The sequence below is a fragment of the Primulina tabacum genome, chromosome 15 (assembly GCF_025594145.1).
Source record: "Primulina tabacum isolate GXHZ01 chromosome 15, ASM2559414v2, whole genome shotgun sequence".
Taxonomy (NCBI): Eukaryota; Viridiplantae; Streptophyta; class Magnoliopsida; order Lamiales; family Gesneriaceae; genus Primulina; species Primulina tabacum.
Window position 1 is genome coordinate 33,805,175 of NC_134564.1, and position 13,071 is coordinate 33,818,245.

Genomic DNA, 13,071 nt, shown 5'->3' on the forward strand with positions numbered 1-13,071 from the left:
TTTGCGTAAAATCGAAAGGAACCACCGATAGTTTTGTAACACTTGTTAAAGGTCAAAAACCTTGCCTTGATAACAAGTAAAATGTTTTTTTTTTTTTTTTTGAATTTATAAAACGACATTAACTTGTCGAAAAATAATTATATTCTAGCTCCATCCATATCAATTTCTAATTAAAAGCAAAAATCGAGAGCAAACAAGTAATTGATATAAAATAAATCCCATATAGGGGACCAGCCAGCTGGTGATATTCTTGAATGACAGAACTTGATTTACGGAGAGTCAAGCGCAGCGCTGTAGATTGCTTCAAACGCGTATTCTATACATGATTTGAACTTATTTGGATCCATGAAATCTTTCTCCATCGTCATTGCAATTCTCAGCATCCCCACATAACTCACCAGTGTCACCGACAAGCTCTGCAATACCAATAAATAATTCATCCATTCAATAACAAATACGTAGATTATCGACTAAAGAAATGTATGTCGTCGTTTATATCTAGCTTATAATGAGATATTTGCGACTTTTACCTGAGGCGGCCCCGCCACGGCGAAGTACATTCCTTTAACTGGCTGGCCAACCAAGGCCATTTGTTCCACAGGCCCTATCACATTGGAAATTGCCATACTTGTGTTCTTTAACGTTCCATGGATGTATTCAGCTGTTGCCTGTTCAATTATTTATGTCACAAAAAATTAATCAATACATAAACTTGATTACATAATTCCCATTAATCGCGAAACCGGGCATACGTACCTCGGGGCCTCGGATCTTTCTGATGAGATTGAGCAACTGGCCAGTTAAATGAACCGCAGCAGAGTTCTTCTGTCTCTTGATCAATTGATGTGCTTTCTTGATGAATATTAGAGGACTATCCGATTCGTCTTTTTTCGTCAATTTCGGTATGGAAACTAGTAAGAACGCGAAACGATTCCCCCAGGGAGTTTCTGATCCAGGCTTGATCATTTCGTTCACTGACTGGTAGCCCCCGATGGCCCTTGTGTTGAATAACACGAGTGATGTACATTTTGCTTCGCCATATTCTTTACTTGTCTTTTGCATGTATAGACGGGTCCCATATGTGATTATTCCCGTAATCACATCATTCAGCGTCTGTAAGGACGAAAATAAAAATCTTCCTAGAACTTTCAGTAATAAATGCGATACTGAAATTAGACGTTTACGGGATGGGAAAAAAAATCTAAGTTTATTGCAGAATAAATCACTTTCTATGTTGATTTTAGACCAATCAGTTCTTATCGTACCATTTCTGAAGGCGTAAGCTAAAAATGGATGGGCTCCACGTGACTTGATGGTTTTACCATGAACAATATCCTCACACCTAGCTTTTTAATGTCTCTCCCCAGAATTTCTTCCTCAATCAGTAATTCAAACTAATGCATAGTATAAAATATGTTTTTAATAATTAAAATGTAGTCTTTTATTCTGTAAGTCCAGCACAAGCTATGTTAACATAGACAAGGGAAAATCAAACGTTTCAAAATTTTGGAGATCCACTTATACTAGCATAAATTAAGACTTACCACATTAAGTTTGGTCTTGATATGTCTCATGCGATCGATGGAAAATGTCGTTGTACATGTAACAATAGGTCGAAATTCGACTCCATCGACACCGGATCTGATAGGAGATATTTCGTCTTGAATCAAATTACTCTTGAAGATGTTCCATCCAAAATCATAAACCGTGTATGTCAACCCCGAAAAGAATTTGGGGACACATCGTAAAAATCCGTAGCCTCGACCAGTACCGTGATCCTTCGAGTTCGATTTACGTGAAGGAAATGTTAATGGCAACAAAGGGTTGTCCACTCTTTGTAGACAAGATAAAAGGGCTCCCATTAAAGAGTAGCCGTCACCTAGTGAATGGTGCAGCTTGAAAATTACATTCCCAGCTGAGTTTTTGGTAGGGTATTTGAATATGTGAATTTCCCACAAGGGCCTGTTTGGTGGGAACTCTTCCATCGCTAGCTTTGACAGGTAATTGGTGAAGAATTCGTCGTAGAAATCAATTGACATATCACTCGGCAAATTGGGCACAGTTACGTGCTCTTCGAGATTGACATCAACTTTTTTCCATTTCTTCACTCCTTTATCTGTAACCTGTTGAATAAAATCGAGATTTACATGTAAAATCAGTGGAAAAAAATGTTATGTAAAATAATTTTAGGTCTTGTCTGGATTGATTGTTTCGAATTCTATGAACTTTTTTAGACGGAAAATTCAGATTCACATTTAATAAAAACTGTATGTTAAACAATAATTATAGTGAATTTCAAATAAATCCGAAACAAATTTCATTTGAAATTCATCACTCTATGAATCTGAATAAGGGTCAGTCTACAGATCCCTGAATTAGTTCTTTTGTACCATATTTATACATCAAGCACGCTCATTACACAATATTTTCAAGCTTAATCACTGATCTTTACGTACTATCGTTTTGGTTATACAATATTCTTGATTTAATTTGATTGAAAAAATAATCATGGTAGTAATATAATATTAAACAGAAAAAACAATAAATAAGACAAGAAAATCATATATAACTTACCATTATCGAAGAAAACCTTGGATTAACGGGCAAAAACACATCTCTAAGAAGCTGCATGGTCATGGAGTCATCAATGGGCAACTCGAACTCCATAACCCCAAGAATCGACAGAGATAGCGCCGAGCTTTTCAAGTATTGCGCACTTGGGCTCATTGGTTCCAATGTTTCTTCCTCCACATAGCACTCCATATTCTTCACAGACATCTCTTCAATCTACAATAACTTATTGACCAGTTCCCTTTTGTTACCAACAAACAATTTTGCTACTGAAGTACTACGAACTAATTTTCTTGCTGCATCGAGTGTCCTTTTTATAGTACAAATATGACACACAAATAGGTGCTACATATTGGCGAGGCGGGCTAGAAGTAGTCAACAGAAGTGGGTAGCATGGGGCAGAGAGACGTAATAAGTGACTGTCAAAACGAGTAGTACCGGTTCATGCCCACAATAATTAAAGGGGGCCTAGTTATTAGTTCCCCCGTGGATCGACGTCGTAAATTGGATCATCTTACGTTCGTTCATACATACCATATGAATTAGTCTCATACGTGTTTGCGTATTAAATTCTCTGCCGCGAGCTGACCCCTTCAACGGAACAGGTTTGCTTCTCCTTAATCATTCAGCTTTTTTCTTTCGTACTGGTTGAGTAGGTATCTTGTCGTACGATTTCACGAATTTCTATGTGTGAGACGAGTGAACCATACCGATATTCACAATAAAAAATAATACTCTTAGCATAAAAAGTAATACTTTTTCATAGATGACCCAAATAAGATATCTGTCTCACAAAATACGACGCGTGAGACCATCTCACACAAATTTTTTCCAAAAAATAATTATTTAAGATTTAAAATTCATTATAAAATTCAAATGTCCAAACAAATTATTAGATCTGAAATCCCAAACTTCAAATAATCCCTAGCTTCAAATAATCAAATCAATCAATCTAAATACACTTTGAATAGTCTCTCTCTTCTTTTTTTTTTAATAAAAAAATTGTTTCCTTCTCATTTTCATTGATTGACTAAATTATGGATGAGGTTGACATCGCCCATATCAGTTTACTAATTCTCGTCCATGTTTTCACATTTCATATGTCCCCACACTATTGCGAGTGTCTGAACAGTTTTACTAAGGTAATCATGTGGTTAATTCTTCATTTATTTAGATAAAATGGTTATTGATTTTTTTTAAAAAAAATTATTAGTTTATTCTGGTTTATTAATTTTCCATTTAAAAAAAAAAACAAAATTAAACATGCTAGATAGACGGAAGTATGCAATTTTTTTTGTCTCCACGTGCATATGCTATATTATTAGTGTAAAATTTATTGATTGTATATATGAACTATTGAAAAATATTAAATTTGTTCATGATCTTACGAACGAGCTAACATACAATTATTTACCCCAAACTAAAGCATTTATTTCCCCAAACTTTGTATTAACGTCAAAATGTACATTTTTTTTATCATATATATAATTCAAAATTTTCTTAAATTATAAGGAAAAAACCATTACATATTTAATAAGGATTATGAAATGATTAACATAAAAAAGGATTATGAAATGATTATCTGGTGTGCCAAAATTTTCTTGCCAAAAATTGAACTGCATTTTTTTTAAAAGATTTTTTGTTTGAAAGCTCAAGTTACGTCATTATCAATAGTTATATTACTTAATTAATAAGAACTTGATCCTCAAGCTTCCTATCAAAGAATGGTAGTACACTTAGATTACCTGTATGTGATCATAAATTTATTTTCAAACAAACTTATAAAATATAAAATAAAATTCTAAATGACATGCAAAATTTTCTATATATTGTACAAACGAAAATGAAATGACAAAAACTTGTGTGATACGGTCTCACATATCGTATTTTGTAAGACAGATCTCCTATTTGGGTCATCCATGAAAATGTATTAATTTTTATGCTAAGAGTATTACTTTTTATTGTGAATATCGGCAGGGTTGACTCGTCTCACAGATAAACATTCGTGAGACTGTCTCACAAGAGACCTACTCAAATGAAATTTGGTGGAACTGATTACTTTCATATAAAACTTGGGTATTAAATAAGTGGAATTTATATATTTTTCCAAAGTAGTTGAACATTTTGTAGACATGCAAGTTAATCAATTACCTATTTCGTAGTAATGTTTAAACCAACTCTCACAAGTAAACCCTTTCTATTTGTTGTTTGCATTTCTTGCATGAACGATGAAGTGTAACATTGGCCAAAAGATATGATTAAGGAAAATCTGGGGTTACGTACCATGTAATTATTTAGACTACCACTTCCAAAATAATTGAATGCTCGTTCAGTGGCTCAAGACTTGATTCAAATTACTGCTGGCAAGCATTATTGACTTTGAGAGTTGAATTTCCTTTGTTAAACTCTAGTAAGAGTATAATTAAAGTTGATAAACAAAGTTGCATCTTTTACATTTATATATTTAGAAATTTAGTAAAATATGTGATACAAATTAATCAAATATTATAACATGCATGGCAAAAATTTATGTCGCGTTTTTTAAGAAAAATAAATCAATAACATTAACCACATGTGGGAGTTATAGATTTTACAAAACTACGGAGAATCGATTATCTTATTATTGTTAGGAATGTGAGCAATTGAGAAGTCTAAGATATGTTATTGTGCCTTGGGGATCATGAGTACCATATGTCATCTATTAGGTTTTTTACCCATCTCACAGGATATGGGGAGTGTTTTGGAGAACTTTTGTTTATTTTAAAGCGATTATCTAGAGATTATTTTGAAGTTGATTAGAACCAAAAGTTTGAGTATTTGGAGAATAATTGCTTCTAAACTTAATATTTAATCAAATGACAATCATATCCTTAAACTATATAAAATTGTTCTATTTTAATTATCTATTCACACAATCAACAATGTGCTTATATAATTATTATTACATTATGAATATTATATCAAAATTAATTTATTTTTATAACATGAATGCTTACAAAATATATAAGATTAATAAAAATAAAAATATAAAAAATGAAAAAATTTGTATAAATACACAAAATATGTATAAGTTTTTTTTGAAAATGCAAATTATATAAAAATGAAAATATTATTTTAAAAAATAAATGTAATGTGATAAATATTTTAAGAATATAGATTTCAACTTGTAATTTTAAGCACTAAACTAAAAAACCATAAGAGAGAAAAAATATCACATCTTGCTTTTAGCTTTTAGATAAAAGTTAGAAACTGAAGTTGACATTCAAAAACACTTTCATACAGCTAGAATTTAAGAAGTACTTCATAGAAAATTGAAATAGGATGGAAAAAAATTATTTTTTGAAATAATTAAATATAAACATATAATGAAGATATAGTACTTGATATTTGAGATATAGTATAACAAAAAAGTTCGTTGTAAAAAAAACCTAATTTGTTACAATAATTTTTTAAAAAAATTATACCTTTAAGATAAATTACCTAAAAATAGGAGCCAAGCTACAATACCAAATTTTCAACATTTTATCTAGAGGTGGTCGATGCGGTATATCGTACCGAAATTTTGAATACCGTACCGAAAATACCGGTATGAGAAAAATGATACAGTTACCATACCGAAAGTCGGTATGCTGAATTTTCGGTACGGTATCGGTAAAATACCGTCATACCGAAAATATGTATAAAAAAATTCATTATCTTGTAATGTCAAGGCCAGTGATCACAAATACTAAATAAATCCCTCAAGACAATCAAAGAGACCATAAAAGATATATACAAAACAAATCAATCAAGACAATAATTAAACACCAACCACAACACGTGTCTGGAGATCCAAGACATCAATGAACACCAATAAACTTCAACCGCAACATGTGCGACTTCTTCATCCGCTATTTTTGCAATAATGTCTGAGGTCCTGTGATTTCTGAAGCTTGTCAGCTTTTTAAAAAGTCGAGGCCCAGCATCCAGTCCTCTAGCTAGCTACAAGGTTAGGCGATTGAGATAAGACTTCTCAACATTTTTTCTCAACTATGAGTCAAGTTGTTTCACTGAACTTTGATTTGTACTATTCCAACATGATGAATTCAAACAGAAGTTAAATTATTTATTTTGATACGGTATCGATATATATCGTTTTAAAAAATTTAACTTTATTATTTAAAAATATTATATATATTATTTCGGTATTTCGATATATATACCAAAAATTTCAAATTTCATATCGTTACCGTACCGAATATTTCGATATCGGTACCATAACGTACTGAAAATTTCGATATACCAAAAATTTCTATAAATTCGATATTTTTCAGTACGGTTACCTCGGTATACCGAAAATTCGCTTTTTTCTCCACCCCTAATTTTATCCCCGCCATATGTTACATATAGTCATCATTCATGTCAGTATATGTGTTGAATGTTCACAAGATAATACATAAATATAATAGCAAAACCTAAAAAATATTCGTGAAAAAGTTAATATTCAAAGTCAGCTTTTATTGACATTATTTTTTTTAAAAAAAATGATATTTAGAAAAATGAAAAATTATATAGATCAATATAGGGGGATATAGTAGTTGCATGAGGAAAAATATGGAGACATATAGTGGGGGAGAGAGAAAATGTGTATTGTTTGGAAATTAAATCTAAATGAGTTGCTAATATTAATTAATGTTCTTTTCTAGATTTATCTATAAATAAAATGGAGGGTAGTTTTTCCAGGAGATTCATGCATTATTAAATAGTAATATTATAGAAATTATGTTCGAAAAAAGTTTAAAGTATAAGAAACTTAAAAGTTGAAAATATAAAATTCAAAAATCAAACCACGGAGGGAAAAAAAAATAGAAATAAGAGAAATAGAGGTAGGCAAATTGAGATAAATTGGTTTAGGATTTACCTTGTATTTTTATTATTTTTCTTTGGGTGCCTGCATCCATCTTTGGACCATATGGTAAAACAGGTTTAATATTAATATGTTATTGTGTTAATTCGAAGTTTATCCAATACGCACTGAAATATGATACGAAAGAAATATGATATGAAAGTAAACTAGAAGTTGAAGTAAAAATTATAAGTTAAAAAACTACTGGATCAGCTAGCACAAATTGATTAATTTTTTAAAAGAATAAGAAACACAATGATTAGACTTTTTCTTCAAGGATGAATGGTCAAATTTGTCAATTTAATTGGTCAACCATTTCAATCACTTATAGATCGCTATATCGCATTGGCTGTGGAAGGTGTATAATCATTTAATCAAATCAAGAATATAGTGGTGAACATAGACTAGAAGGATGCATTTGGATAGGATCAACTTTAAAACTATTAAATTCGCGTTTCAAATCATTTTGAGTTGTGAATAATTTTTGTTGGGAATACAATCAAAGTCCTATATTGAAAATATAAAAGGAAGACCATGAGTTAATAAGATAGAATGATATCTCTATTAATATAATGCCTTTTGGGTAAAGACCAAAAATACCAATTAAATAATTTGTTTTTCTGGTGCTATTTTCATATTGTAATAAATCGCTGTCAAATTAGATTGTGTTTGCCATTTTAACATTGTTTACTCCCATAATTGACTTTATAGATTTCGCGAATCTCTGAAACTAAAAAGAAAATTAAGCACAAAAAAAATATAAATTAATTATACACCACTCGCACGTCTTCAACCATTTGGATTCTTTTAGCACAATTGTCTGATCATGTAAAATTTCTCAAAATGCTCTTCAGTAGTTTCATCAAAGTATATTTAAAATATTGTTCCAGGAAACTCGTGATCAGCGAACTCTATCTTGTTTTTATCCTACAAATATGATCGACTCAAGTTATTAGCAGCAGTTATTGTACCTATATGCTTATAAACTCACTCGTATTACCCCAACATTATAATTTCGGACAAGGTGATTAACTCAAATTGTTGGAATAACCTTACAAGTTTATGGGAAAATTGCCACAGTACGCACGTACACACGTAGCAGCAAATATGAACAAACAAAAACACAACAAAACCACATCCATCATGTGGGATTCCACATGAATATATAACAGCACACACTTAAAACAAAATATTAGATTTTTTTGTCAAACAAAATATATATTAGAATTTAAAATATGAATTGTATGCAAATATTAATTAGCATATTCTTTGATATTACTATATATAGTGTATGTATGCTACCTTGCTAATGCATAAAATATCACCAATTAGTAGTAAGTGATTCAATGGCACTGCCCGGTGAAGAAGAGTCCACTCATGAGCTTCTTATTGCTCACGCTCAAGTTTGGAATCACATCTTCAAATTCATGTTGCCCATGTCCCTAAAATGTGCGATTGAATTAAATATACCAGATATCATCAAAAATCATGGCAAGCCAATGACCCTTTCTGAATTAATCAGTGCTCTCCCCATCAACAAAGCCAAATCTCATTGCATTCATCGTATAATGCGTGTTTTGGTCCATTCCAAGTTCTTCATCAAAGTTGATACCAAGAACGAAAACAAACAAACCGAGGGTTATTGGCTAACACCGTCGTCTAATCTCCTTTTGAAAGACTCGCCCTTGTGTGTTTCACCTTTTTTGCTACTCATACTCGACCCAATTCTGATAAAGCCATGCAATAGTATAAGTGAATGGTTGGCAGATGATCGTGTAACAGCGTTTGAAACGACGCATGGGTTGATGTTCTGGGAGCAAGCAAAGACAGTTACCGGCTTGAATGAGCTGTTCAATGAAGCCATGGCTGGTGATGCACGGTTCGTGAGCTGTGTAATGCGTAAAGAATTTGAGAGGTTATTCGAGGGAGTGGAGTCTTTGGTCGATGTAGGAGGTGGGACGGGGACGATGGCTAAAGCTATTGCTGATGCATTCCCGGAGATGAAGTGCACAGTTCTCGATCTCCCACATGTTGTTTCTGGCTTGGAGGGGGTCGATAAGTTGAACTATGTTGGGGGAGACATGTTCACGGAAATTCCTACAGCTGATGTTGTTTTACTAAAGGTATGTGCAATACTCTTAAATTATACGTAAATATTAGATTTTTTTAGTCAAACCAATCAAATATCTGAGGACATCTAAATCAATAAATATGGCTAAAAATGAAAGTGACAGATGATTTAAAAGTCTAAAATTACAAACCTGATGAATTTTGTGCTGTTTTAATGGTAAACATATAATCTGTTTTTCACCAAAGTACAATATGCGTCAACCTGGACCAAAACAAACATCATTTTTCCCTTCAATTTCCTTTTCTTTTTCAATATTTGACCGAATGAATAGTCAGTCATATTGACAATATATATTCATGTGATACAAACAATTAACAGTGGATACTACACGATTGGAACGACAAAGATTGCATCAAAATATTAAAGAAATGCAAAGATGCAATCCTCGGAAAGGAGAGGAGAGGAAAAGTGGTAATCATCGATATAGTTCTGGGGTATAACGAAGAAAACAATACAGTAAAAGAAGATCAACTCTTCTTCGATATCGCAATGATGGTTTACTTGAATGGAAAAGAAAGAAATGAGAAAGAATGGAAGAAGCTGTTTCTTGATGCTGGCTTCAGTAGCTACAACATTACTCCAACATTAGGTGTGAGATCTATTATTGAAGTTTATCCTTGAATCTACATGCATGCATGTTTAATTTGGTGTCACTTATATATGTCACATATAAAAATAAGTAATAATTTGTCGGCCCATTGTTCCATTTTAATATGTCGCATGTTGTGATTCGTTGGATGGTTTAATTAATTTGCACGATTCGGATGATCTTCCGATGTTGAAGTACTGCACCGGCTTATTGGTAAAATGTGATAATATAATGTTTTGGTCTGTAATTTATTATCCTTCATAGCTCCTATACAACAAATACATCTTTGATACACTTAGATAGTCATGTAGTCAATTTGGAACATATTACGTTGTACGTAATACAGAAAAAAATTAATGGAAGAGAACGATCCTAGTTTTTAAAAGATTATAAGTGAAGTAGATTTGAAAACAAATGGTACTCACTGAATAAACATCTACTAAGATTGTTTAAAATTTAAGCAAAAGAGGGTCGACAATTTTTTTATTATTGGTTTGATCAATTCTAAAATGGGAACCAAAACAGTGAACATGTGGTTCAGTTCTAGTTCTCAAAACTAAGGAACCTCAACCACCTCTTATTTTTATTTCTTGTGGAATAAAAACTAAATATTAAAATTATTTTATGACATCATTGTTAAATAATTGGTTTCATCGTCTCACATATTGTATTGTTATTTTTTTTAAAATTTAAACGAATAAAATTTTTGTTCAAACTATAACTAAAACTATTAGAAATCGAAATCGGAACCGTATCCAAGCAGTTTGGTTTTGGTTCCATCTTTAATTAAAATGGAAGCCATGGGTTTGGAATCGTGGTTAAGCCCTCTAGATATGGAGTCTCTAATTGTAAAAGTACAATTAATGTTTATAATAAAGTTTTTCCTAATAGATAGTTTCATAGTTTACGTTGATTGTTCGACCATATTAAAAACCTCTTTATTGCTTAATTTAAATTTCAATTACTACAAAAAATAAAATCCATGTTTATAAAAATTTTTCATTGCAAGTAGATATATTAAAATTATCTTATTTAGCATATAAAAAACATATAATAATTTAAGATAATCACATTAATGTATATTACTACTTCGTAATACGTTCATGCTTGCATGAAATTTTCAAGATTAATGAAGAACATGACTCTTGGAAGCATGAAAATAATTTTTTTTCGAAACTAAAAAAAATATTGAAACTCGTAACGGAGTCTTAATTTTTATTAACGAAGCACTTGTTATACCATTAGGGAGCGTTTGGTACGCGTGATTAGGCGGGATTATTTTTTTTATCCTGCCTAGTCAGCTGTTTGGTACGCGTGATTATTTAACCAAGTCAATCCCTCCTATGAATGATTAGGTTATATTAGGTATGTTAAAATAATACCTCCTCACCCCCTAGAATTATTTATCCAACTCTTAATACCTCCTATTTTTCCAATTTTACCCTTCTCTTATATTCAAACTCACCACCACTTTCCGCCACCGACCGCCGCCGCCACGACCGTCGCCGGCCGACCACCGAAAACTAATGTGTTTATAGTGTTGGATTGGTATTTGGATTACATCATTCCGAAAACTAAGTATGTTCTTCATCTTCAAGTTCTTCGTTCTTTTTGGAAGAGATAATGTAAGAGGTTACCCTTTTTGTTTAATACTCAGCAAGTGGGGGGTCGATCGAACTCAACAAATAACAATACATATATGTATAACACTAATTATGAAAATTTCGAAATTTAATAAGCTTGATTTTTATATTTACATGATCTTTACATCTAGTAACTTGAACAATATGTTGGGGAAAACATGCATATTTGAGGTTATGTTCTATTATATAGGGAAAATAATTTATTTGATTTACTAACTTGTTTTATTTTTTTGTTTTAATTCATAATCATCAAAATTTGGTCTTAGTGTACTAACTTTAAATTTCTGGTTATTTTGTTTCAATTTAATAAATAATGTACATGATTATCATTATAATTGTGTAATCCCCCAAAAAAAAAACAAGATGAAAACGAAGCTGGATTAATTTATATTAGTTTCATTATAAATGATAAAAGAACGTACTAGCTGTCTCGAACAGTTCCACTCATTCACATATCATATTATTATGTATAAGACTATCAATTCATCGAATCTAGCTGGATATGACAAAAAAAAAAGTGAAGCTTGAATTCGGTTTGAATTAATTTTATTCGGGTTCGATTTTGAGTTCAAGCTCGAGTTCGGCTTGAAGTTTGAAAATTTTAAATTTTTTTCTTTTATTCGATTCGAGTTAAAGTTCGAGTTCGAGTTCGGTTCGATTATTTGAACATGTTCGTGAACTATTCGAATCATTGTTCGAAAATAATTACTTGAAATTTATTTATTTAATATATAATTGTATTATATTAATAAAATATTAATATTCACCAACGGCTCGCGAACTATCAATTATAATAATTTGGGCTCAAGTTCGGCTTGAAAAAAGTTCGAACATGTCAAATATTTTTCAAGTCAGCTCGTAAACCTGCTCAATTCATTTACATAATTAATTACGTATATATCAAGAAGATATTTTATGTGCGTCGTGAACCATATCATACATAAACAATACAATTGTACAACCAAGTAATCTATAATATACCAAACAAACTTAATCATAGAGAGATTTTTGTTTTAAAAATTATATATCATCATTAATTTTTATTGGTGATAGGACTTTTAGTTGTGATAGGAAATTATTTTGTCTAGCTTTACGTAAACATTTATATATATTTTTTATTAAATCAAATAAAGTCTGTTTATCGTGGTATTTTCATATATCTATAAGTCACTATCAATTCAGATTGTGTGTATCATTTTAACATTGTTTACTCCGTGACTTACATATTTCACGAATCTCTTAAACTAAAAAG

At 31.4% G+C, this 13,071-nt stretch overlaps 2 protein-coding genes across 2 annotated transcripts; one reads left to right on the top strand and one right to left on the bottom strand.

Annotated features, from left to right (window-relative positions):
* On the bottom strand, positions 1-2,866 carry LOC142526997 (wax ester synthase/diacylglycerol acyltransferase 4-like). Its single transcript, XM_075631702.1, has 5 exons — positions 2,575-2,866; positions 1,545-2,123; positions 757-1,113; positions 531-668; positions 1-416 (listed from the first exon to the last, which is right to left on the bottom strand). Exons 1-5 carry the CDS (start codon positions 2,776-2,778, stop codon positions 270-272), a joined length of 1,425 nt encoding a protein of 474 aa, XP_075487817.1. The 5' UTR covers positions 2,779-2,866; the 3' UTR covers positions 1-269.
* Positions 2,867-8,760: 5,894 nt separating this feature from the next.
* Positions 8,761-10,370, top strand: LOC142526969 (trans-resveratrol di-O-methyltransferase-like). Its single transcript, XM_075631668.1, has 2 exons — positions 8,761-9,579; positions 9,906-10,370. Exons 1-2 carry the CDS (start codon positions 8,803-8,805, stop codon positions 10,206-10,208), a joined length of 1,080 nt encoding a protein of 359 aa, XP_075487783.1. The 5' UTR covers positions 8,761-8,802; the 3' UTR covers positions 10,209-10,370.
* Positions 10,371-13,071: the final 2,701 nt, after the last annotated feature.

Coding starts and splice junctions, on each gene's coding strand:
- LOC142526997 (XM_075631702.1), bottom strand. CDS start 2,778: ATGTCTGTGAAGAATATGGAGTGCTATGTGGAGGAAGAAACATTGGAA. Junction 2,124..2,574: donor CAAGGTTTTCTTCGATAATG/GTAAGTTATATA, acceptor TTTATTCAACAG/GTTACAGATAAAGGAGTGAA. Junction 1,114..1,544: donor TCAAGACCAAACTTAATGTG/GTAAGTCTTAAT, acceptor TCGTCCTTACAG/ACGCTGAATGATGTGATTAC.
- LOC142526969 (XM_075631668.1), top strand. CDS start 8,803: ATGGCACTGCCCGGTGAAGAAGAGTCCACTCATGAGCTTCTTATTGCT. Junction 9,580..9,905: donor CTGATGTTGTTTTACTAAAG/GTATGTGCAATA, acceptor AACAATTAACAG/TGGATACTACACGATTGGAA.